We start from the raw sequence: 27041 nt of genomic DNA, 5'->3' as shown, positions 1-27041 counted from the left end.
GCTTAGTACCTGTATTTACTGTTTTTCACTTAATTTATTTTAATTTATGGCCTTGACGTTTGCCAGAAAAAGGTGGAGTTTTACTGTACTCGAGGGTTCACAGATTTGTTCTCAACACTTTAAATTGGTTAATAATGCATAAAAATGACACATGGTATGAGGACATACCAATAGCATGAATATATAAAATTGGTATGAAATTAACCATAATTGGACTTGGGGTGTTAGGAAATTAAATTTTTTTGTCGTAATTAATCGCATGACTTCAATAGTTAACTCCCGATTAATCACAAATTTTAGATCTGTTCTTAATGTACAATAAAATATGCAATATTTATTTTTCTAAGTTTTCATACTCTTGTTAACATAAAAGTTGGAAAATAATGTTACACTAATAAAAATGTGGTTGCATCTTTTAGTCATTGATACAGTATTTTGAGAATATTTCATAAAATTGAGTTAAAATTAATAAGATGTACTGTACTGTAAAAAAATTAGTGTGATATTGATTTGTGTTGAGGTCATTATTTCTGCCACTAGATGGCATAATTGCATTTGTAAAACATTGGTGACAGCTTAGTGCATTCTTCTTTTCATTTTAAGAGCTATCTAACCAATAACATGAATTTCTGCACATTTTTAAAATTGTAAAATAAAACTTGACCCCAGTCTCTACAAATATATGATTAATTGTTAAATTCATTACTGCTAAATTTTGACATGGAAGTGTTTGCTGCATTGCGACTGGAATTTCCCCAGTATTATTATTATGACAGGCTTTCCAGGCGGTCATTATCGCCTGTTAATAAAAAATTAGTGGCATTAAAGGAACATTAAATTAACTAAAAATTAGTGCACTCATTTTTACATAACAGCAATATCGTGATACCGCGATATTAAAACTGCCACAATATATTGTCGTCATCATGTCACGATATTAAACGCAGCACATCTGTTAAAAAGTCGGGTTGATTTCCATTTGTGCAGTTCTAGCACCCTCTAGTGCAGTTTAATTTTCACAAGGCATGTTTTGGCCCTTCTATGTTGAAAATCCATGCTAATGTTCAGATGCAGGGGCACGTAATATGCTTGTGAACAGAGTCAATATGTGGAGGAACTCAATGTGTATTTACATTCGTGTCTCAATATATATATAATATATATATATATATATATATATATATGTTTTTAATTGCTGTAATGTACAAAAACACAGTATTGTTTTTTGTTTTTTTTAAGTATAAGCACATTTTTTTACAATATTGTGACCTTTTGTATCGCCAACCTCCCCACAATATTGTGATAATTATCGTATCGTGACCTTCGTATCATGATAATATAGTATTGTGATGTTTTGATATCGTTGCATGTAATTTTGATACCCCTAATTTGGACATAACTGCACATGGTTGCATGGATGATGATGTGTAAAATTGACTTGAAATATTGCCATAATATATATGATTGTGGTTAAAAAAAAATGAATACAAGGGTGTTAGTAATTCCCGGTCACTAGAATATTGCAAATGCATTTTAGACAATTACTTTCATTCTAAGGAAAGGTTAGCTCCCAAATCACATTGAGAGGCATTGTATAAGATCTACTGTGTGATATGGTTCACCGCATGCTGTAAAGTAATACAATGAGGAAATGTGTCATGTCACAAAAACTCGCAGTAAATATTGCATCATAGCAATTATATTGCCCAGTTCGCATTGAAAACAAGTTGGTAACTGTTAATGGTGTTTGTTTTTTCTCTCCTCCTTTTCAAAGCAAAAACATTCATCTAAAATACATAAACACTGAAAGATTTCCCCTACTTGTTATTTTCTAGCGTCACTACCAGTCAGCCTGGCCTGGATGGCTGATTTTGATGGCGCCAAGCGCTGTGCAAATCTGCCGTAATCAGGAACAGCGAGGGGCAGTCTCTATCACATAGGGTTTCTTTCCCTTTCCTTTGTTTTCCACAGATTTCCTTCCTCGTTTTCTTAGATATTGTCTCCCCACTGATGCAAGTCCAAACAGAGGCATATTTAGAAAGTAAACAGATGAATGAGGGGAGGTTCTGCGCCTGGCGTCCGCGGAGTCGGGCGCAGAGCGGAGACGTCTCGCATCCACCCAACCCTGCTCTGACATAGGCTGTAAATATACAGCATGACAAATGGCGTGGCGCGGCGGCAGTCCCACAACCAAGTTCTGGCAGGCGGGCCTGATGCCTAAGAGACTCGTCAACAGGCCGTGTTTGATTCAGTGTCACAAGAGAGGCATTGTTTACGGGACAGAGAGAAGCTGTAACAAAAACACTAATAACCTTGAGGGGGTGACACATTGGGAAATCCCTTGGTTTCTGGCTTCGGCTCGGCCGTCTCGTTATATAATAATAAGTGCTTGTTTCCCCTTGGCCATCCGGGTGCTCGTCACAATCACAAATTGACAAATTTCTTCTTCTGAAAATGCAGAATTTCTAACGTTAAAAATCTCAGGACTCACTGGCCACAATGTTCCTAAACCTGCTCAATGTGATGGACTGTGTACCCTCTTGGAAGAGGTTCAGGAAATGGTTCACAATAATTTTAACATCCATACGAAGAACTGCACTCTGTTGTCATTTTACCTTAGTCACAAAAGCTGCTTCACTTTTAAATATATCACATTTTTATTCTAGTTTACCTCTATTATATATATTTATTTATACTTCATACTCCATACTCAGTTTGAATCAGTCTTTGGTTATCTTTTTTTTTGTTTTTTTGTTTTTTTTTAAGCCTTATTGTAAATGTCTGCGATTGGCTGGCAACCAGTCCAGGGTGTACTGCCCAGAGCCAGCTGAGATAGGCTCCAGCACCCCCCGCAACCCTTGTGAGGAATAAGCGGTCAAGAAAATGGATGGATTTAAATGCTGCCATCTGTATTTCCTTTTGAAATACTATGCTTTTATTTTGACATGTAAAACCGGAAGTTGCGGGCTTACAGCAGGTCCGTCAATTTACACAGCCATAGACAAGCGTTTGAAGACCGAGCTGGTTGGTCTTCGTCATCATTCTTCGTTTGCAAAGTTGAGCAAAAGGACAAAGTTGGTTTAAGAAGCTGTTAAAGCATTCATGACTGTGATGATTGCTTGTGGAAGAAGACTGCCGTTGATTGAGCAGGCCAAAGTGGTCAGTAGCAGTTAAATTATCTATCGTTAGCTTAGATGCTACGCAATGCTATGTTTGTTTGTTTGTTTGTTTGTTTTGATGCAGACCAGTGTTATATAAGTCTGAGATGTTTTAACAAGAGGTGAGCACTGTTGTAGTTGAGATGTGTTTCTAATAGTTATCCCTTCTGTCATGATGCTAAATTGGGAAACGCATCTCAGTATGATGCCGTGCAGGATGACACCACCGCTAACTACAACCACAATAATAAACACACAAATTAAAACTTCTCTGACAGTATCATCCGGATCCAAATTTGAGCCTTGTCGTTGTTTTCTGTTTACTACTTTAGTTATATAATGTCATGGTTTGGGTTGGTTTTGTTACTTTTGTCAAGGCTTAGGTTTAATTTTGGTTTAGTTTGATTTTGTCCTCATGTTTCTTGAAGTTCAGTCATGATCTGTGTTTTGCGTTGCTGTCCTTGTGTGCCCTCCTAGTCTTGTCTAGCATTGTCATGTCCACCTGTGTTTGCCTGCCCTTCCTCATGTGTCAACCAATCAGCATCCTCTGCCACTTGTGTCTTGCCCAGCTGTGTCTCGTTGTCAATTAGTGTGTGTGTATTTAGTCACTGGTCTCCCGTCGGTCTGTGTCAATTCATTGTTGTTTTCATCCTGTTATGCTGTCGGTTTTTTTTTTTTTTTTTGCCTTGTTCCCTCTATGTCTTTCTTTGCTTAAGTTTTGGAGTTTGTTTTGGCTTAATTTAATTATTAATTGTCTGCTTCTCTGCCTCTGGGTTAACAACCGCACTTCAAAACCTGACATATACAGTAAATAAATCTGAACAAATATAATGGAGTATTTTGGAGGATAATAATGCCTTTGTAAGGGCAACAAAATGAGTCTGCGAAAGTGTTTTTTTTTTTTTTGCTGGGGGCTTCTCTGAACAAATTTGCAAATGTCCACACTCTTTCCAGCTTATCCTTTCTTCCCACGTCGCTTTAAGCACCGGTGATTTAAGCCACCTATTTTGAGCCCTGCCTAGACTGATGATATTTTGTGCTATCTTCTGTTTTTAATAGACTGTCTCACTTCTCATCCAACATCCTACCATCCTCAATATTGTACTGTATTTCAGCCATAGATGAGGTTCATTTCTTCTTTTCATGCTGCCCGGACTGATATGTACAGTCACTACACGACATTTGTCTTTTCTCAAACCTTGAACACTTGTTTTGCACTCAAAATTCAGACTGGAACGATTTGTTGTTCAAGCCAAAGTTGGGGTATATATCTTCTGCACATGCCATAGACTTGGAAGAAAAATGACTTGATATGTTTTGGTATAACATTTACAATGCTTTTTGTTCATGGTGAAATCTTTTGTAGATCATCGATGTTAGTTACGGTATTCGCCACACCGCATCAAATCACGTCACGTATCTTTTACTGTTCGCCAGAAATCCTCAGCTCTTCCATCTGTGTTTTCGATAAAGTTTTCTTCGCAAGGTTCATTCACTCAACTTGATCTCACGCTGCCTGAGCAAGCACCGGATCATTAAGCAGGCACTGGAATTTCAATACACGATTCAACGACTCCTGTTCTTTCATGTTATTGACATTGCATGGAGGCTAGCAGTAGAAGTTGAGCAGTCGGGATGTTAATTAGCCTTTCTACGTACGAAGACAGAATGGTGCCATCAGCTCGAGAAAAGAGGTTATGGTTAGTCAAATATGTGCCGCCTTTCTTGCATATCTCCATACCATTAACGGCAATGGCCGCGATGACATGCCCTTCCTGAAAATGCCCCGTCTTCGATGGTTTGCTTTGGCTGTTGGTGCCTGTGGCTCTCGGTCTTGAGGCCCTTGTCTATTTCAGGAGGTCGTTTGGAGCCGGACACTGTGTCTCCCCGTTGCAGCCAGTCTCCTGATACCGCTATCTACTGCCGGCTTTTAACAGGGGAGTAACGGCAATTTATTTGAGTGACGCCAAGCGAGGGCAGTTATCAGGACCCCGACACCAGATTAGCTGCTCGGTCTCCTAATGAGCATCCTTGAACAGGGAAATGGAGGGGAGAGTATCAGTGAACAACACCATTTTTCACGGCGGTGTCAAGACGCTACGTGCGCCTTAAAATCTTTCACAAAAAGCAAAATGGGGAATATTAGAAAATCTTAGCTGCACTTCTTGTTTGCATAGATGTCTGTTTCCGGTGTGCATCTCTCCACAAAAGAGGATTAGATACAGTTTACGCTACGTGGGGTGTGAAACGATTCAAGGACGGTTCAAATTAAGTGGAACGATTCGGTTCAACTCAGTGGGATTTGATTCAATATGATACGGCTCAGTTCGAGAGGGTATACTATGATGCAATGACTTTTTTGTTGCCATTTTACATACATTTGAATGAACTGCACCATTTTCTTCTTCGACATATCTCTCCAATAAAAGACGATTTGATACATGTCTTGATATACTTCAAAGTGAAATGATTCGGTTTTATTTGATGCACTCACATCTTAAAAGAAAAGATTCTCCGGTTTAAACCGATTTTTGTTACATCCCTAATATATACACAATGAATTTTGTAGAGTACATTTTACTCTAAACAGAGTCAAATTTACACTTGGTAAAGGGTAAAATATTCAGAATAAATTTTAAGTAAGTGTAAGTATTTTTACTACAGCATTGGCCCATGACAAAAATCTAGGAAAGATTTTTCACTCTGAAATTTTAAAGGGATATTAACAACTTTTCCCACTTGCTGTTGACAAACGATGACATCACCTATACTGAGGAAATAGGTAACGACCAATCATGGCTCACCTGTTTTCTTGGTTTGGTCAGCAAAATGAGCCATGATGGGTCGTTACATACTTCCTCAGTATAGGTGATGTCATCTTCAGTCGACAGCAATTGGAAAAATCTGTATTTAAAGGTATTAATTGTACATTAAAAATAATGAAGTTACCAAATTCATTCTAGATGAAATATAAACTTTTTGCTGCGGAAAATAGGTCAATGAGTCAAGTATCCCTTTTAATAAATTTTATAAGGAATTTTTTTGAGTACCAGTACATTTGACTCTTGAAAAAAAATTACACAAGGGTTGGAGGAACAAACTCACAACCTTCAGCTTGGGAGACTGCCACTCTACCACCTGAGCTATGCCGCTCTTACTGTTTGCTAATATCTAAAAGGAGGTACAAAGATTTCAGCTGACATGAGCGATACACTGACACAGAAGGAACTGTCTGTCTCCCAACCTGAAGTTTTTTAATGAATAAACTAATACAATTTCATCGAAAATTTCATTACAGAATTTACTGAGAGTTTTTGAGTGAAAAATCCTTAATAGTTTTTTTTTTCCATGGGATAGGCAAATTCTATGCAATACAAGAATACAGCTACTGCACTTGCTGCATATTCTAGACTCCAGTTTGCTTTTGCAAAGTTTGTCCAAAAAAAAAAACCCTCTTCTATGTGAGTGAATGACTCAACTTGTTCAGCTCCTCTCCCTTGGTGAGTGTGGCGTCTCTTTTCCAAACTGCTTCCTGAATCCAGCTTGGCCCTGGCCATTGTAAATTGTGTCAAAAATATCATAAATCGTGTCAGTGAGGAGGTGAAGTCATACTTGGCATCACGTTTCACTCTGGAATTTAGAAGGATTAGATTTACAAGCAACTAAAAAAAAAACTTACAATGTCTCATACTAAGCGTCTTTGCACGCCCCGCCCTTCCCATCTTCACGCAACGCACGACCACTGTGGAAGCCAACAGTAAAGACCGATGGAAAATGCTCTCACTGAATAAAAAATGAGAGCACTAAAGTGGGTATTCAAACATGATTGAGGGTTTGTTTTTGTCAAAACATTTGCGGTAATTACTTCACGACATTTGCCTGCTTATGTGAAACTAAACATGGATTTAATGAGCTTTGACTAATCAGGATGTGGATACTTTTAAACTTTACAGAGCATTTGCATGTGAGTGCTATGCCAGCGTGGGTGTATTATATCTTCCTGAGGTGCGAGAATCTGCTCGCTGCCAGTTGGTTTTGGCTCCAGCGCTCGTCAGTAGGAACAGTATTTTCATTTTTACAGCATGGCATGGAGGGCAAGAGTTCACCGAACATGAACGTTTATGAACGCATTTGACACATTCGGGTATTTACGCTGAGCTGAGTGCAAATAGGCAGCTGGTTGTAACGCCATGATATTTGATATCGTCTTCACGACAGAGAAGTTGAACGGTGCAATCGCCTCTTAATCGCAATTGCCTGTCAACATGAGTGTGCAACACCATCAAACATTCAAAACAACATCCAATGACAATGTGCGTCTTGGTGTACTATGGCCATCACAAATATGGACACAAGCTGCAAGTACTTAAATGGTGACATTCTTTCCTAGAGTCCTATAGTCATGTTATCAAAAAGGCTTCATTCAGTGAGCCTTGTAATGCTGCATTTTCACCAATTGAACAACTTTTGGGATTCTAAAATAGCAAAATTAAGGCTATGACCAAAAGCAACTTTTTTTGGTAACTCGGATTAAACGTAAACAATTGTGACAAACTCATTATAATACAATTTAATAAAATGTTTGGCCTCTCAAGCTGTTTCCTAACCTATTGTGAACCAAGGCATCCATTTTACATTAGAAAAATTTGCACACCACCAAAAATCAAAAATGAAAAAAGTATGTATACTACTGATATACCGTAATGATTTGGTCTCAATTTACTCACAAACTAACTGAGTGACACTAAACTGTTCAATTAAAAACAAAGCTGATATACTTGACTTATTCTGTTGTATGAATGGCAGCAGGTGAATCCACAGGTTTATTATGCATTCTACCATCTAGTGGAAAAGCATTAGCCTGTCAGTTTAGGTCTCTAGCATAGATTCGGTTGTAGTTAAAGCTGCTCTATGTAACAATTTGTCCCCAAATATCTTTACAATATCTTTTTCATTTTCCAAGTTATGACTAAAACATTCTGGCCAATAGTTTTCAGATTGAATTCGGGTTCGAATTTCCCGCCATCTGTTTGCGAATGTGACGTCATGTGCACATTGTGTACGTGAAGAAGGGTGCGTGCAGTTTTATTTTTCAGCCACAGGCTGCAGTCGTGATTCGAAATTGAATTTTCTGCATTTATCAGCTTTAACAAAAAATAGAGCCTGGCATTTATTACACATAAATCGATATGAAAATTGTTGATAAGGTCATTCTGGTGGTTTGTCATTCAAAACAAAGCAAATCTTAATTTTTACTAGCAATACTGATTGACGTGGGTGTCACTACATGCAATAAAGTGATGGTTTGAAAATAATAAAATAAAAATGCAGTGCAACATAAATCAAACATAAATGTGTTAAATAAGACACATTTTTAACAATATATTTACAGTGAATCGAGAAAATCTGCATTTAATTGACACCCATTAAAATGCATTGGTGTAGGTGGGGAATTTATGCACAATATATATTTTTAAAATTAATCTGCCAATTAATCGGTAATCAGATATTTTTTTTTGTTGACAAAAATCTGTATTAGCATCGGTCTATAATAAAACTGTTGGGCCGTAATTGTAATTATTGGACAAATGAAGTCCTTGATGATCTCTCACTGCGTCCAGGTTGGGAATCACTGACTAACCGATATTATTTATGTACTTGTTACAGAAACACATGTAGTAAAGACCAGAAAGACAATGGCAAGCCCGCCTCAAAGATATGTAGTCCATTTGTTGCCATATAATTTACTTTAAAGCTGTAGCGTTCTTAAAATACTCAACTGTTTCTATTGATTTGAATGTTAAGGAAGCCACGCCAAAAATACATACAATACTTATTACATCACGTCCTTTCATTCGCTTCAACGCGGTTCCTAACTCCGTATTGTTAGTTGTTTTTACGAGTGCGTCTGTGTGTTTGTATGTGGCGACAGGCCTGCACGCCTTTCCGATCTCGTTCTGCTCATGTGGCTGCTCGGTCGCTCGTCGGCTCCATCTCCAGACTTTAATCTCAACTTTGTGTTTGTAGTCTTTGAGGTGTGGATTAGCGGGAGTGTTGAGTCAGGCGAGGACCCGGGAGGTCAGCCCGGAGAGAGGCCCAAGTAAGCAGGCTCCACTCCCGCTGAATGGGCTGATAGTGGCCTGGATCAGAAGGAATGTGTTCTCCTGACAGCGAGCCCCTCGGGACACTGGAAAATGGGGAATTACTTGGTTTTGTAGCAAAACGAGAGGATAAAAAAACTGGACTTGTTCTCTCCAAAACAGCTTGGATGGGTGACAGAAGTGCGTCCAACTGTTTTCTACTAACATCCATCCATTTTCTGGCTGCTGTAAAGGTCATGGGTATGCTAGAATCTATCAGCTGACTTTGGGTGACCATTTTTTTTTTTTTTAACAAATTCACTCAGAAATTCTATGCAAATTTTACAAGGAGAATTTTCAGACCAGTTTATTAAAACAAACATAAAACAAACCCACAGCCTTCAGGTTGGGAGACAGCCACTCTACCACCTGAGCCATGCCGCTCTTGTTATGTGTTACTATATTGATGGTGCTAGGCGGAATCCTTGTACCATCAAGAGACCCGTTTTTGGTCGTTTTGGACATACCAGCATTGCAGTATAGGTGCCACCTGTAGCACACCCAGATGAACAAAAAAAGATTTTAAATGTGTACTCTAAAATAAACAGGAAGTGAGGTAAGAGTATTTGAATGTCCAATTTTGGCCCGTTTTTGCACATTTACAGGGGTCATACTTTTGCCACCTTCTCTTACACGGTTAACCCGATTGACTTCAAACTTGGGCTGTACCATCTCAACACCTGGGACAACATCAGGGTAAAAAAAATCTAAAGTTTTCGACATACTATATGACAGGGGCGGGGCATCAAATTTGGAGTTGAAAATTGCTACTTAACGAAGTATTCCGGGTTGTAACTAGCGTTATGAAAATTTGGACACATATGTAACAGCACACGACCTACAAAAAAGTCTGTTGGTGCCATATGCTAAACCTAACAGGAAGCCCGTGAGAGGCGGGGCATCAAATTTTCTGCAATGCTGGTGTGTCCAAAATGAGCAAAAACGGGTCTTGATGGTACAAGGATTCCACCTGACACCATCAATATAGTAACACATAGCAGGAGCGGCATGGCTCAGGTGGTAGAGTGGCTGACTCCCAAGCTTGAACGTCATGAGTTCGATCCTCAATGCTTGAGTAACTGAGAGAAAAAACTTTACTATTTTTTTTCAAGTAAATATTACTCTTGTTTTTTTTTTGTTTTTTATTTACAGTGTGCACACCGATCTGCTCACCAGTCAACTTCCTTTATGATGTGTCCTTAACTGTTTTAACTGACAGTCGTTACCGGTTCAATCACCCTTTAACCGCAGTTCGGCGCCTTGATCGTCATGAACAAGCGAGCCAAAGTTCAGTCTTGCTCCACTGCTTTGTACTTTGGCCAACTCTTGGAATCACTTTTTTGTTTTTGCCTGACTTTTAATTCATGTTATCATTTGTTTGCTTTGGTTCAGTTGAAGCATGTAACTTCGTTTCCTTTCCTTTCACTTGTGCTGCCAGCGAGATTAAATTGTAACGCCGTTTGCCAATTATGTTCGTGATGAGTTAATATTCTACATAAGAGCATTAGACAAATTAGATTAACTCCAACCGCATGTTTTGGGTTTTTACTCACAGAAATAATGTGAGGAGAAAAATGGCAGATGCATAATTCTTGCTCCGATTTATGAATGCAACACTAAAAGTGGTTTGGCGGCGATTCGTCATGATTATGCCCCGCTGCAGATGATCACATGACATTGCTTGGCCTATCTGAGCTGCAGGGAATTTGATGCGCTTCAGTAGTCGACTTGTGAATGTTGTGATGGTACATCGTGTGATTTCTTTATTATTGGTATCCCTTCATACTAACTAAAAAAAATGTGGTCAGACTAATACGTGCGATATGAATTCACGTATATAACAGAATGTACGGTGTTCCACAGGGTTCAATTCTGGGGCCTCTGCTTTTGTTTTTTTTTTTGCTTTTTTTTTTTAAGAAAACTGGTGGTTTGTTTTAAAGTGCTATAAATATAGAGTTGTGTGGTTTTCAATGCCAAGTTAAGCAATTCTAATCCAGCACATTTAGTTATCAAGCAAAACAAAACACTATAAGATATTCTCCTTGTTAATGTTAATTTTGTTCACCAGTAAACAACACTATATGTCTTGAATTTGGGGGAAAAACAACAACAACAAAAAACGTTTATTTTCAACAAAGAAGGGTTCAGTCAATGCGCATAGGAAACTGATGGGGTTCAATACCAACAACAATGTGATAAACCACTGTTCTATAGCTAACTTGGTGAATACTTTAGTTTCTGTGTGTGGAAATTCCTTATCAGAAAGTGTGTACTTTTTAATTCACATCCAAAGACTAACCACACACATGTATCTTTGCAAAGCTTCACACATTTGACCGAAGCTGTCGGACAATCCTCTCAGAAGGTTTTACGTGCTGTCAAAATAATGCCAGGCATGAAGTCAGCATAGTGTAGGGGCGGAGCCGGACTTCCCAGAGGGAATCTACTCAACCGCTGATGTATTAATACAAGCGCAGTTCGATTTGTTCACACATAATTATGAATGGTCACAGTGTGAATGAATCTGCGCTGCTGCCGAGCTGGTGCATTTTGCGCGTTTGGACTACAGGCCGAGTAATGTGCTGCGCTGCCTGATGGGGATTGTAATGCATTGAACTGTGGGCATCATAATTATTGCAGATCTTCCAGGGGCTTCGTATTCTATTAATGCCTTGGGTGTGACACAGGCGCTTTGAAATATTAATGTGATAATGAATGTACTTTGCTTGTTAACTCCCAATAAGGCTTCCGAGCGCACATTATCACCATTGATTCATTATGCCTGACAACAGAGATTACTTTCACACGGGTTGCAAATGAATTCAGCATGTATTTATTGACACGCTGAATTTGCACTGGGACCATGTAGATGTGCGCATTGGTGCACAACACATCTGATGCTATTAATGGCTTGTTGGCACTAACTGCAGCCTCCCCACACTTACCAGTGGCATGTTTGCAATATTTACTTGGTATTTTTTTTTTTTTTTTTTTTTTTTTTTTTTTTTTTTTTAAGTACACATGTATCAAATCGCTATTCTGACTGGGCAGTTCCACAAGATGTGCTTAGAGACAGGAATTTAGGAATGCAAAATACACTCAAATAATATTTCCCTATTAAAATGAATGGAAATCACCAAGAAAAAAAACATGCACACTTGAATATTTTATTTTAAAATTAAATAACAAATAATTAACAATTAACACAGGAGGATAAAGAATATATGCCCGTGAGAATTGTTACATTGCCCGTGTAGAAGGGTTGCTGCTCCGTTCAAATGTTCGTTCCATATAGCGTTAATCACACCACCTCACGTATGCTATTCATTAGCCACTCTCCTCCAGGTGGAGGAGTGGATCCGTCACTTGCCTTTGGTGCTGGTTGGTGTGGGTTCGCTCCCCCGCCTGGGAGACCCATGTGGCTTACATGAAGTGAGCTTGTGTATGTATGAATGAGTGATTTAAAAAAAAAAAAAAAAAAAAAAAGACGTCTTCCGGTTACGCACGGGAAACGTCATCACGATCACGTGACCAGGTACATGGCGTCCCACACCGTTCGATCAATTTCGGACACTTAATCGGTTTAAAATAAAATTCAGGGAATAAGATGTCAAAGATATTTGCACTTTTATTCTTTGTACACAATGCCTAATCCAATACTGGAAAATTATCTTAGAACTTGCTAAATAGATAATGTCATTTTATATCATATTTAGGCATCAAATATCACCACCAATAAAAATAAAACACGCATCTGATCTAGGCAACCAAGCTACTCATAAAGGTACATCAATTACTTCCTCTCCTTAATGCTTGAAACATCAGAGCAGGCTGAAGAAACAGCGAGACACCCTCTCATTTGACTTGGTGAAAAACTGTACAACACTGATTTAAATAAAGTCTCTCTCTGAAATAACACTTTTCTTTCCCTTGTCTGACAAGCGATTTAGTTGCAGAGGAGAATGCGTGAGCAACAGGTGCCCGTAACACAGTGCAGGCGTGATGGCCTCCGTGTCCCCCCGCTGTTAACCTCCCAGTGGCCCAAAGCCCCCGCAGCCTGCCAGGGAAACTTGACTCCGGTTGCGGACACTGGCACCATCGCGGGTGCAACCCTGAGAGCTTCACAGATGATCCTGGTGACGGTGGTGAGCATGTGCGCACAAAATACGCGATGAAATAAAACACGTACGTTTAGTTATGACGTGGCTATCAAGATAGTAAGACAGGAGTTTGAAAATATTTTTTTCCGCAAATACAGTGGAACCTCTACTTACGAACGTCTCTTCATACGAAATTTTCGAGTTACGAAACGCCTCAACGGGAAAATATTGCCTCTTGTTACGAAAGAAATTTCTAGATACGAAAGGTAAAAATACATTACCGAACGCAGCATACTTTCGGCTATGGCTATTTCCTACCATAGGTACCTATGAGCGTAAATACTAGATCGGTGTTTGTGCATCGTTCTGGCATCCCATTGGCTAAGAGGAACCTCTACCATAGGTATGAGCTTATACTAGATCGGTGTCTAACTGTCTATACAGCGTCCTCATCTTTCATCCCGCGGCCCATGAGGTGTTCCGATAGTTTTTCGTAAATGTATGAACTAACGGCCAACGAATTTGTGCAAAAATTCAAACAATTGGTGATTGATGAAGACACAGTAAGTTTTTAATTGCGACGAGACGGGCCTTTTTTTGAAAAAGATGCCTCGCCATACCGGAAGTTTCCATGAAGTTTCAGAATTAGTTTAAAAGAATCGCCCAGAAAAAGTGTTCACCAGTCGGGCGTTTGCTCACTAAGATGATGTTTGCCTTGGACATTTCCGAATGATTGTTTAAAAAAAAAAAAAAAAAAAAAAAAGCAAACATCCATGGATCAGTTCTTTACAAAACACCAAGCAAATTAAAAACAAAAAACAAAAAAAAACTTCTGAGAGAGGAGAACATGAACCAAAGAGGGCAAAAAACGATGAGGACTGCAGTTAAAAAGGTAAATGACCATCATTTTTATTCTTTACTCTATTCTTTATTTTTTCCATTATGCATAACTTTCATTTATTGTGCAATAATCTAATTGTAACATGTATTTGTTACATGTTTTGATGCATTTTTATGCTTTATAAAACATTTATGTCTGAATTTTGGGAGGCTTGGAACGGATTAGGGCATTTACATGGAAAATGCGTCTCTACTTACAAAATTTTCTACTTAAGAACATTCTTCCAAGAACCAATTAATTTCGTAAGTAGAGGTACCACTGTATTACAAATTTAATACAATTGAATTTGGAAATAGTCAATATATTTTATCTGAAAACGTCATGGTATGACCTCAGCGACTTCATAGATTCCCCTGTCTACTGTAGGAGGTGACTTTTTCCAAGCAGGGGTCGCCAGCCAATGAAGCGTTCTTACACTTGAACTCTTTCCCCCCGAGCATCTTGTTACTGCAACTTGGCCGCTGTCTTTGCCGCGCCGATTTGAGAGCTGTGCCTATTACAAGACCAGATTCAATTTAACTTCCCTGCGGTCATCAGATAGTAGTAAAGAGTGGTGACGGCGCAAGTGTCAAACTTTCCTTCTGCAGGAAACTTAACCTCTAGCGGGTTCCTGATGAGCTGTTTGCCACCATGCATTATGACCTTTGCCTTCTCGAGTGGCTAGTAATACTGACACGACAGTATAGTCAGGATGTCTGATACAAATGACAAACGCGGGTACAAATTGATACTGAAAGAGTTCCTTCTTTTGTTTTTTGTTTTTATTTAAAAAATAAAACGTACGTACAACATTTTTGTCTGAGAATTAAGCCTTTCCTGATTCTGATCATAAGAGAGGCAAAATTCTCAAATATGGTCAGATTTTTGGTATATGTGTTCTGTTTCTAACACTGATCATCTTTGTGGTTAGCATAAGTGGCCTAACCACAAACATTTTTCATGTTGTACCCATTACATCACTACACACCTGATATAGCTTTATTCGCAATCTCAGTCATATTACTGTGAGTGACAATCCTCTTAGTATCTTGCTAACTAAACGAATCATAATTTATTACATAAACAAATAATTGCCCAGTTCTGATTGAGATATTAAGCAACTATTTGATTACCATTATACTATATTAACAAATGAATCACGCAGTTAACATGGACTTTTGTTGCAGGCTGTGTTGACGTTCAAGTCTCAGTCCGCAAATCGTGACCCCTCGCTGGCCTACCGCCCACAAACACGTCTAATTGTGTTTGCTAAAACGCACGGCCGCGATGGAAATGTTGCAGCCAGCAATTGAATTTCAGCTCAGGTGGTGGGAGAGAGCTTGACCCTTGCGTGCTCCCTTACAAAAAATTATAGCTGCGATGATGCGCCTGGGGTGCCTACATATAACTTGCACTAAACTTATTTAGTCATTACAACTCCAGCGTTGTCCTTGAAAATAATCTGCTGGTAACACCACTTGAGTACACAACATTGATCGTGACTTTTTCCTTCTACTCTCTAATGTGGCTACAATTTAACTGTGTTAAATGTTGTTACCATGTGTTCGATAAGACTCTTAAGAACACATTAAAATATTGTTTGAATTATTTTAACTGTATTTGAGCCTAGCATTTAAGTTGAAAAAAAATGTCCTCTGTAGTGGACACATCATAGCTTAAAAATAAAAACTTTTTTTTTCCAGTTGCTTCACAAAGATTGGGGAATATCAAAATAAACATGATTGGACAAAATTTTATTTCCTGGTAGTCAGGAGGTTAAAGTTGAAGTTACATGGGCCAGCACTACTGATTTTAAAGGGAAGATGAGATTAACGTGGCAGAACATAATTGTAGGGGCTGAAATGTGACTTGAAAAAAATAAATAAATCCAAAATCTGCATCTACTGGGAGCAGTGGAGCAAAGAGAAACACTGTAAATCAATAAAATAAAATAAAAATGGAACAAATATGACAATTTAAGTTGTAAATATATTGGTCAGCTCTTCTTATATTGTTTAGGGCAGCAGATAAGGCCCATCATGGTAGAACATCATACATGAAGGGTTTGCAAATGTCATTTGAGGAAATATAAACATTGACACCTTTTTCATAAATTTATTTATCTATTTATTTCTTCATTTATTTTATCACATGTGAATGTGGAACAAAAAAATAAATGCATAGGGCAATATAGTATCTGAATGCTTTATACGTAGAAGAGGATAGAACTAAAAAAAATATTATTAAATTAAAAAAAAACAAACATGGGAGTTGCTTTTTATTTTGCAGGCTCACACGACAACAAGCTGAAATGTAAATAAGTTTTTGAGAGTGAGTTGAAGTTAAAGCGAGTGGTTTCGCCTTTAAGAGTTAAGAAACTTGAAACCTTGTTTGCGCAACAATCAGTGCAGCTCCCAGCCGCCAAAGTGTCTAGACTAGCACATGATGGTAGTCAGCCAATGGCTCCAGCGCTCTCCTCGGGGGCCCCGCGTGTGCGCGCGCGCGCGCGCGAGTGCGTGTGTGTGTGTATGTGTGAGTGAGCAAGAGAGAGAGAGGAAAGGGGGAGTGAAAAAGAGAAACGGGGAAAGAAAGCGAGCTGGCTTGCTTGCAGTTTGCTTGCACTCTGAGGAGAGAAGCAGGAATGCGCTTCTTGGTCCCGGGGATCGCTCCTCTTCTTCGCATGGCTCCATCGTTGGGATTGTCCAAAAAAAGAAAAGAGAAGCAGTGACGTCTCGGGAGGACGAGGATGTTAATACCGAGCGCGTTGTTTTGGGATTTAATCGTCGCTCCTGTGCTCGCCGCGTGACAAACAAAAGTGCCAAACTTTTTCAAGTTTGGGGTGCTACTTTTTTTTTCTCTCTCTCTCAATGATGGACTCCACGTCGTCAACGGTGTTCATAGCTGACGTCTAACCAATTCGAGTTGTTTGTTGTCCTCTTAAATTTGATTGCATTTTGTTCGGAATGTGGCGTTCGGTCGCCAATGTTATTGTCGTGCGCGTAGACGCCAGCGGAGCGCGCTGCGTCTGATGTTGCCGTTTGGCCGGCAGTGCTCGTCGGTCGGCCGTGCATGCCTTGCACGGCGTTTCGCTCGCTTCTTCATGTTGAGCGCGTGCAACGTTGGGAACAGCCGTACGCGAGTAAGCCAAGCCCAAACCCCCACCCCCCGCCCCGAATAGATAGTCAAGTTGTCGTATGTTCAGGACGAAACGCTCAGGTCTTGTGCGGCGACTCTGGAGAAGCCGTTTGATTCCAGATAAAGAGGGGGACGATGGAAATGGCCAAACTAGCGAGGGGTGCAGGGACGATGTGTTCGCGAACAACCCGCAGAAGATTCCCAAAACGGAGTTCCGACCGGTGACCGCCGGGGAGGCTGGGGGCCCCGCGGAGGTGGTGGACCAAGATGGGGGCGCGGGGGGCGCGCAGGACCAAGGGGGTCCCCGCTCCGCGCAGGACAGCGACTCCAGGACGGTGACGTGCTGCTTATTCAAAGAGCGGGACCACTCCGAGCTCAGGGCTCCAGAGGCGAGCCCGGGCGGCAGGGACCCCGCCGGCTCGTGCCACTTGGCGTTTCGGGGCCTGGGCCAGCGGGACCCCGGCTCCCCCGAGGCCGGCCAGGAGGCGATGCCGCGCGCCGTGCACGAGCAAGAACTCAAGTCGGCCACGCACTCGCTTTTAAAAAAGCTCAAGGAGAAGGCGCTGGATACTTTACTGGAGGCGGTGGAGTCCAAAGGCGGCCTCCCCAGCGATTGTGTGCTGGTGTCGCGGACTGAGTTGAGGCTTGGCGGCCATGTGGCGTCCCCGCAGCTGCTCGTGTGTAAACTGTACCGCTGGTCCGACCTCCAGCACCCGGCCCAGCTCAAACCGCTCTGTGAGTGTAAAAGCTATTGGGGCCCGGACAGTCCAACTGTATGCTGCAACCCTTATCACTACAGCCGCCTCTGTGGGCCAGGTAAGAACTCCATTGACTCACCTATGCATGCACATTCACTTTTGTCGCGACGATTCTTAAACATTTGTACGCCAAATGAATACTTAAGTGTTACCAATGATAAAGTACAGTACAGTAGTGTAATGTGTTGATCAAAAAGTACAAATTATATTTGTAAGCGATTAACGTGGAAGGTTTGAGCATCAACACTGCGCTTAAAACTCCAAAAAGACACAATTAAATGTTTGAAAATAATGCACTTGTTTCACAATTAACATTTTAATTCAACCGTTAATACTATTTAATCCACTGTAACATTAGGCACACTGAATTCAGTGATACTTTTGTTTACCGCTAGAGGGAGCTCACTAGTAATACGGAATCACTGACCTGGGGCAGTGTTTTTTTTTCCCAACTGCTATTGAGCCAAGGAACATATTTTACATTCGAAAAAAATCTCATTGCACACTCTCAAACAAAATATGCAAACACATGTAAATTGTATTTAATTGTTCGAACTGCCACTACAGTAAATGTCGCTGGCATGGACGGATGAACCCAGATGCATTATTTGTCGTTAAAAAGAAAGAAAAAAGTTTTGGGACGATTATGACATTTGATCATTTACCACAGCGCACTTGATCTCTCATCTATATAATTTACTAATCATTTGTACATTACATGCTTGATTTATCATTTTTTTCATGACAGTTATCATCAGTAAATACAAAATAACTGCTCTTACTCTTCAGTGACATTTTAACTAACTTTAATTCACTAAACTGAAGCATTACTGGCCAAAGTGAACAATAAAAATCTTCCTGGAATAAAACTGGTAGATTCTCCCGTCGCCAAATGTGAAGTTAATCTGCAAATATTCCATATAGATTTTTATGGATATGTTCAGTCCCAGCTAATGTGAACGTCGTATGAACTTGTATACAGCCTTGAACAAAAGGATTTGTCAGTATATGTCGAACATCACTCACACTGGCCTGTGACATATTGGCATCACAATGACGCCGTGTGTTCAAAGTTCATGTTTCCATTCACTAACGTCTGCCGCGTGACTTTAGCGACTCCAGAATGTAAGTCGTCTTTTGTATAACTTTCCCAACTGTTTGTCGTTGAAGTCGATTCCACTGAACAACCGTAACTGCCGTTATAATTGTAATGAATCGAACCTTGGGCTATTGTGCCGACGTCGTGGGGCTCCCTGACTTATTGAGCACATTAAACTGGAGGCAGCGGGCAAGCCTGCAGTTTGGCGAAAGCCCCAACACCAGGCCACTTGACCCCGCTGACGCCATGACAACGCACACTATCGTGTGCAAAGATGCGAGCGTCGGTATTTCTGTCTCCTCCCTGGCGCGGGAGGTGGATTTTCCATAACATCCATGTTTACAAGCCAGCTGGCTGCTTTCGGCTCTTCAAAGGCATGCGTGCGACAATATCAAATTAAACGCAACTCTTGTGTTGTGCGTGCAAAAACACGATTTAAGTCGATTGCTTTTTTTTTCTTTGCTTTCCTGCCGCGTTGTTGTCAAGTTGCTTCCTTCTAAAAACGGGAGATGGATTTCACATCGCACATGTGAGGACGCCGGCTCGTAGTAGACATAGCTGACATGCGTTCACGCGTGGCCCGATAGAGACGGTATTTCTTTCATGCTATTCAAGGCCCGAGCTTTGAATCAAGATCTTAATCATTGGCTTGGACATTGTTTGGAAACGCTCAAGTCAGTTATGTCAAAATTTGGAGATACATGTGCTCAGTAGATTCTTGTAAAACTGCAAAGTCTTTTCAAGAGGATTTTATTGGACCGAACCAAACACGTCGCTTTTATTTGGGCGGCCATTGTACATTTCAAATGAGATCCGTTTCAAGTTGCGCCTTTAAAAGCCCTTTTGTCCTAAGAGGTCCCCTCATGCTGTTTAGGTGGAGGAGTGGTGATAATATAAAGTTTGCATACTACTGGCGCCAGACTGACTCGCTGTGGCTCTGAGTGACTGAGTTCAGATCCTGGCAATTACTGCCGCCACTCTTAAAGGACGTGCTGCTATTATGCTTTTCTCCTTCCCCTTTTTCCCTTCAGCAAGGTCACACACTTTCCTTTCTGCCTTCTTTGTGTAAAGAACTCTCCTTATTTCTCCTCTTTACAAAAGATAAAAACCATCCTGTCAGAAATAAGCACAAGTCGTTCGCTTTCAATTCATGCGACCACTTCCTGTAAGTTTATGTTAGGCTTAAAGCTTGTCTTGCAATGTTACCAATGTTTACACAAGTATCACTGTAATGCAGACTATATTAGGTTACCCTTGCACATGACTACAATTTTACCGTGCAAGCTTTCTATCGGATCAATTTGATAGTTTGGTTGTGCCTAATTAAGTAGCTATCCACTTATGCAAAGATGTGTCACAAAGCCATATGTTGATTATGGGTAATATCCAGTAAGACCTGACCGATATGGATTGTTTTAGGCCGAAGCTGATTCCAATATTTGGCAGAATAAAATTCTGATAATATTAATGATAAATAACGTGAAAAAAAAAGTGAAAAAAATTGGCAAAAATCAGACCTTTTTGTTCTCAATGTTTGGGTGTATGTATGTTATTATCCATGTCTGATTAATCTTTATTAATTGTTTAACTTAACAACTGAGAGAAAAAATGGCAAAAATCAGCCTCTTTTTTGCCAATTTTTGAGGGATGTTTAAATGTCATAATATAATAATAATAATAAAAATAATAATAAATAAATACATTTTAAGAACTGCGAAAATATTGGTAAAAATCAGACATTTTTTTTCTCAATTTTTGGGTGTGCGTATGTTATTATCCATGTCTTATTAATCTTTATTAATTGTTTAACTTAACAACTGAGAGAGAAAAAATTGGCAAAAATCAGCCTCTTTTTTTTGCAAATTTTTGATGGATTTTTGAATGTCATAATAATAATAATATAAAAAAAGTAATAATAAATAAATAAATTTTAAAAAACTGCGAAAAAATTGATAAAAAATCAGACTTTTTTTTCTCAATTTTTGGGTGTGCGTATGTTATTATCCATGTCTTATTAATCTTTATTAATTGTTTAACTTAACAACTGAGAGAAAAAATTGGCAAAAATCAGCCTCTTTTTTTGCCAATTTGTGAGGGATGTTTGAATGTCATTATAATAATAATAATAAAAACTAATAATAAATCAATCAATTTTAAAAACTACGAAAAAAATTGGTAAAAATCAGACCTTGTTTTTCTCAATTTTTGGGTGTGCGTATGTTATTATCCATGTCTTATTAATCTTTATTAATTGTTTAACTTAACAAAAGAGAAAAAAATGGCAAAAATCAGCCTATTTTTGCCAATTTTTTTTTGGGGGGGGGGGTTATCTGTGTTCATTAAAAAAATAAAAATAAATAAATAAATACATAAAGAAAGAATGAAAGAAAGAAACAAAGAAAAACACCGAAAAATTGGCAAAAATCAGACAATTTTTTATCTCAATTTTTGGGTGTGTTGATGTTATTATCCATGTCTTATAATGTAAATTAGCCGATTTTTGCAGTGCACAATTAAAAAGGCCGGCTGAATAATTGGTCAGGCCAAGGGCCTATTACAAACCCTATAGATGTTGCCAAAACATAAATACATGCAGTTAGGTGTGCGATTTCCTTAATTTCTCACTCAGTGATGGACAACCCATCTGTATGTGTTTCACAAATATTGTTCAGTGTTATACAATAAAACAAGATGTGATGAAAAAAATCGGGATCGGCAAATCTGACTTTTTTATAAGATCGATAATCGGCCAGAAAATTGTGATCGATGCGACCCAACATGCAGTTTGTATTTATTATACTGTATAATATATTTTGCTGCATTTAACATCATGCATTTAATATTGCAGAGTCACCCCCACCTCCATATTCAAGGCTCTCACCTAATGAAGAACACAAGCCACTGGGTAAGTGACGCTCATGATCTCATCTTAATATATCTCTAAACTTATAACCCTTTTAGCTCCAATAACTTTGTGAAGTTGTTTCAATAACGGCTTTAATGGAACTTGGACCCAAAAGCGCTGGCTCGGTCTCCTCGGAATCCGCTGAAATATCCATTTTTCAAAAAGAGTGGCCTTAATTGTGGCGTCGTGATTTCGATGGGCCGCCGGGCCGGCTAGCACGAGACCAGCTGAGCGTCCTGGAAGCACTTGCAGGGAGATGTCATCAGTTTAAAGCCTGTTAGTGAGCCTCCGCGCTGTTATCTATTATGGGATGAAACTAATTGTCTTTAGTGGATGGGGAACATGATATTGACACTAGCAATGATGAATAGTAGCAGGAGAAGGCCTGTAGCAACATTGCAGGGAGGCTGATGCACCTAATGAGGAGGCTAATTCCTCTTTCCTTCCCTGCAGACCTGTCAGACTCCACATTGTCTTACACTGAAACGGAGGCAGCCAGCTCACCAAACGGCACACTGGGGGAATTCTCAGGTGGGTGTGCTCCTCCAACTGTCGTCAGTCTCCAAATAAGGAGATTCTTTCGGAAACTGCTCATAGAAGGCCATAAAAAAAAGGAAAGAAAATCATATCTATACTGACAGGACAGTTTTATGGAATTTGGGTGTGATGAGGAAATTGTTTTTGATGACTTTGTAGAGAGTTTCTAAATATGTGTGGGCTTTTGTGGTTGTAGTTTGTCAGTGGTGCAATCGTTTGGATTTTTTTCATGAATTATTTGGCTATTTAGCCACACAAGAGAGGCGGCATTTTAGAAAGTTGGTAGTACTGTGTTTACTCTGTTAGTACCTTGTTTTAGATGTCATAATATTGTATTGATCAGGGCAGAAAAAAATTGGCCCTGGTGCTTTGGCATGGACCTGTGCGACCACACGTGCATGTGCACTCAACTCTATATCTATAGATCACTTTAAAGCATTTTACGATGGACCCCAGTGGCAGCAGATCCAAAGAAAACAAACTGCAGTGGCCCCAGAATTGAACCCTGTGGAACACCATGTTTCGTTATCCATGTGAATTCATATTGCACTGATTCGTCCGACCACTACTGGCTCACTGAACCCCTGGGGTTTGATCAAACCCAAGTTAGGAACCACTGGCTTATAATGCAGTCTATCTCATGAACTATTTGCTAGCTAGCTAGTTAGCCAATCATCGCTGACACTGTTTTGCTTACTGCGATTAATATAACCCATTCATTCAAATAATATCACACAAAATCTCTTGCCATTTCTGAATGCCGTTTTGGGCTTAGGGTTGTCACTGCTTGTATTACAAATGTTTGGATATGTGTGCATTTGTTTCATGAAGCCATGACAGTGCAGCTTGATTATGACTTCTTAGCCATGGTGTGAAAATGATGCGTAGATTTCATATCGTAAGAACTAAACGTTCTATTCTAAAGAGAAACATTTGTATTGAGACAAGCCTCGTGGTTACCACAAAGCTTTGCCACTTATGTTGTTTGGTTGGTTGAGTTTGCCGTCTATGCCAGATGGCCCGTCCCGCCCTGTGTATAGTTGTACTTAATGTTGTGTGTCACAAGCATCGTTCCAAGTACTTTATGCTGTCGTGAAACACTTTAGCTGTACAACTTATGAACCATTACAAAGAAATTTAAACGCGCAGGGCGAGCACACATTTGTGTTTATATAATAAGTGTTTTCCACTCATTTGTGAGCATTAATTCACATCGTAGTCCTTGACAACAGGTCAGTTCTGTATTTAGCAGCACCTGTTGAGCCTGTTTGAATGAATGCTCAAACTTGACCAGGTTTCATTTTGGCCTTGTGTTTTATTCCCTCTCATTAAAAGCTATTAAGAGCGTGACTCGCTCAGATAAAGGTTTCATTGTAGCGGTTCCGCAGGGCGTGCGTGCGGGACTCCCCGCCCTCTGTTTTCCTTTCAGAAATATTTGAGTGGGATAAAAAGCGTAATAAGATCCGGGCTCATTCAGAAACACACTCACGCACGCATACTTGCGCACATGCGTGTGTGCAAGATGTGCGAGAGTCGATCTAGGGTGGCTGTCGAGGAAGGGGCGGTAGGGTGGGGCGGGCATGGGGGTTGGGGGGGGGGGGGGGTGGGGGGGTGGCAAACAAAGGAAGTGAGTTGAACCAGACCACTGTAAAAATAAATTAAAAAAAATAAAAAAAAGAGAGAGAGAGAGAAATATTTACTTACCGTTTTTTCACTCATAAATTGTAAGTGAGTTTTACAAGGAGAGTTTTGAGTACTTTTTTTACTAGTTTATTTAAAAAATAAAAAGGTTACTTAAGCAGTGAGATATAAACAGACACTCTACCACCTGAGCCATGCCACCCTTGGTGTTGGCCACTTTACTGCATTGCTGGTGTGTCCAAAACAGGGTTATAATAGTTTTGGAATTTTTAATTTTAGTTAGTTTTTATTTCATTTTGATTGTTTCATTTTTTTTAAAAAATTTAGTTAGTTTTAATTAGTTTTAATTAGTTTTCAGAGTGGTTTTGTTAGTTTTTATTAGTTTTACTTATTTAATAAATGCTTTGTTTTAGTTTAGGTTTAGATAGTGCCAGTATTAGTTTTAGTTTTAAAAAAAAATGTGTATTACTTGTGTGTAATATTTAAACAACACCATGAGAGAGACGTCATATGAAGGTGCTTTTCTATTGGCTGCTGCTAGATGACACACGAGACACTTTCAAACGTCCATTTTCCGGTTAATATCAAAATAAATCTACTTAAAATCTCATTTAAAATCATCCCCAAAGACTACGCAATTAATTAATTACCAAAGACTAAAACGAAGGACATTTTTGCTGTAATTATAGTTAGTTTTAGTTAGATTTGTAAACATAAAATGGAGTTTCAGTTAGTTTTCGTTTTTTAAAAAGCATTTTGGTTTTTATTTTATTATTAACGAAATATTTTTTTAAAATGTATTTTAGTTTTAGTTTTTTTCGTTAGTTTTAGTTTACTAAAATAATCTTGGTCCAAAATGAGACCAAAAATTGGTTTTGGTGGTACAAGGATTCTGCCTGACATCATCAATATTCTAGAAGTGGCAGGGCTCAGGTGGTAGAATGGCTGTCTCCCAACCTGAAGCTTGTGGGTTCGTTCCTTGAGTATAACTGGTAAAATGTACACAAAACTGTCCTGAATGAAGAAACTTTACTAGTGTTTTTCAAGTGAATACTACTATTTTTTTTTTTTTAACAGTGTGTCCTTGAAATGAAACACGGCGGTAAACTTACGTACGAGCCTTCATTTTGAGGTTTTGCTCGGCGCTGCCTACCTGGCAGTGAAGTATTCGGTCAGAGATGCTCCCTCGGTAGACGGCTGTCACCACCCAGTGTGGCCCAGTGCGGCGACACTCCCTGAGTCAACAAATGAGGGGCTTGTCAGAGCGTGCACCACAATTCCTGTGAGGCTGTGGTGAGCAGGGACTCGCTAGACATGCGAGGCTCCGCTTTCTTCCTACTGTGTTGCCGCCGGCGCGGGCCGCACTCGGGCGAGAGGCTGACCAGTGGACCGGAAGATGGTGTTTTTTGACGTGCTGTGCGCTAGTTATTGAAGCCACCCTGGCTCCTATCGTTGGCTTCAGCTGTGAAGGGGAAGGCTAAACGTGGGGTTTGTTTTTAGCATACTGTCAAGCATGGCAAGAGTTCAATGACACTACCACTTGAACTTTACTGTCAAAATACATAAATAAAATAAAACGGAAAATGACAGCTTGCTTATTGAAAACAACCACATAACGTCTGCTAGCTTAATGCTAACACATAATGGGAAATGGCATATACGGGCTAACAAATAGCATTGATAGTAATGTTGTTCCGATACTGGTATCAGCAGAGGTGCCGATACTGCATTAAAACAGTGGTATCGGTGACTACTCACAAGTAATATGCCGATACCATTAATTCCAAAACTAATATAGGATTTTGGGTGCAGCATCTTGTGTCTTGCTCGTGCACGACATTCACTGATATCACTGCATGCCGATCTAAGATATCCTATTGGCCCTGGAATGCTGTGAACCAATGGCAGGACAGCTTTTTCATGTTGAAGAAAAAAAACGTCGGTATCGGTATTGTATCGATATCGGCCGATACTGCAAAGCTGGATATCGGTATCGGGGGGCCAAAAAACGGTATCGGAACAACACTAACTGATAGTCACATTTTTTTAATCTTTTTTTTTTACCTGTTAAGGAACGCAAAGTGCAGCAACACCCCTGCAGTCAATCGCAGAGCGGGGGTGCGTGTCACTCACTGTCGGCAGACGGGGCCGAGCGAATTTGTCGCTGCATGACGTCACTCCCGCGGAAACTTGACAGCACGCACGGATTTTTTTTAGTGAGTGAGTGAGTCTGTCCACATAAACGTCCCGCTGTTGACAAAATACAGGCTGTTGACAAAAATCACCACCACACATTAACAGAAGCCCAGAGGTGTAGATGGCACCAACAGACAATTAAAAAAGGCTCATTTCAATATATTTGACAATATAAAAATAGTATACAGCTATAATAATGTTTTCTCTGGATGCTTTCGGAGCAAACAGACCCAACGTTCACATCTGCAGACTGTAGGAAATGGTTCATTTTCACATAGTGCAATGAAAACAGTTAATAATAAGCTATAACAATGTTTAGTATATTATTTTTGGAGTGTTAAACATTCCGGGTTAAATTGACCAATTGAGTAAATATAGATAATTTTATTTTTTTATTATTAGGTTGGGGTTTTTTTTCCGATGAAATGTCTCATCGAGAGACATGGCATCATAATTTCTTTCACTATTTGTGTTTTTTCGCCAAGTGTTTCT

At 39.7% G+C, this 27041-nt stretch overlaps 2 protein-coding genes across 6 annotated transcripts in view; both read left to right on the top strand.

The window, feature by feature from the left end:
* The window catches only part of smad3b (SMAD family member 3b), a 141747-nt gene that overhangs the window by 54335 nt on the left and 60371 nt on the right, over window positions 1-27041 (top strand). For 2 of the 4 annotated variants that reach the window (XM_077516760.1, XM_077516759.1), the window contains exons 1-2: window positions 2995-3159; window positions 13241-13443. The gene's annotated coding sequence lies outside the window, so the exon portion shown is untranslated. Of the gene's footprint in view, window positions 1-2994; window positions 3160-13240; window positions 13444-27041 lie in introns of those variants that run through there. The other 2 variants (XM_077516761.1, XM_077516762.1) reach the window with 1 other exon arrangement.
* The window catches only part of smad6b (SMAD family member 6b), a 34375-nt gene continuing 20796 nt past the window's right edge, over window positions 13463-27041 (top strand). The window contains exons 1-3 of one of the 2 annotated variants that reach the window (XM_077516757.1): window positions 13466-18229; window positions 22119-22175; window positions 22629-22706. In XM_077516757.1, coding sequence (XP_077372883.1) covers window positions 17473-18229; window positions 22119-22175; window positions 22629-22706 — 892 coding nt within the window. In that variant the 5' untranslated portion in view covers window positions 13466-17472. Of the gene's footprint in view, window positions 18230-22118; window positions 22176-22628; window positions 22707-27041 lie in introns of both variants that reach the window. The other variant, XM_077516758.1, reaches the window with a different exon arrangement.

This window comes from Festucalex cinctus, chromosome 3 (assembly GCF_051991245.1).
Source record: "Festucalex cinctus isolate MCC-2025b chromosome 3, RoL_Fcin_1.0, whole genome shotgun sequence".
Classification (NCBI taxonomy): domain Eukaryota; kingdom Metazoa; phylum Chordata; class Actinopteri; order Syngnathiformes; family Syngnathidae; genus Festucalex; species Festucalex cinctus.
Note: the sequence above shows the minus strand (reverse complement) of the source record. Positions and strands in the feature narration are given on the sequence as shown.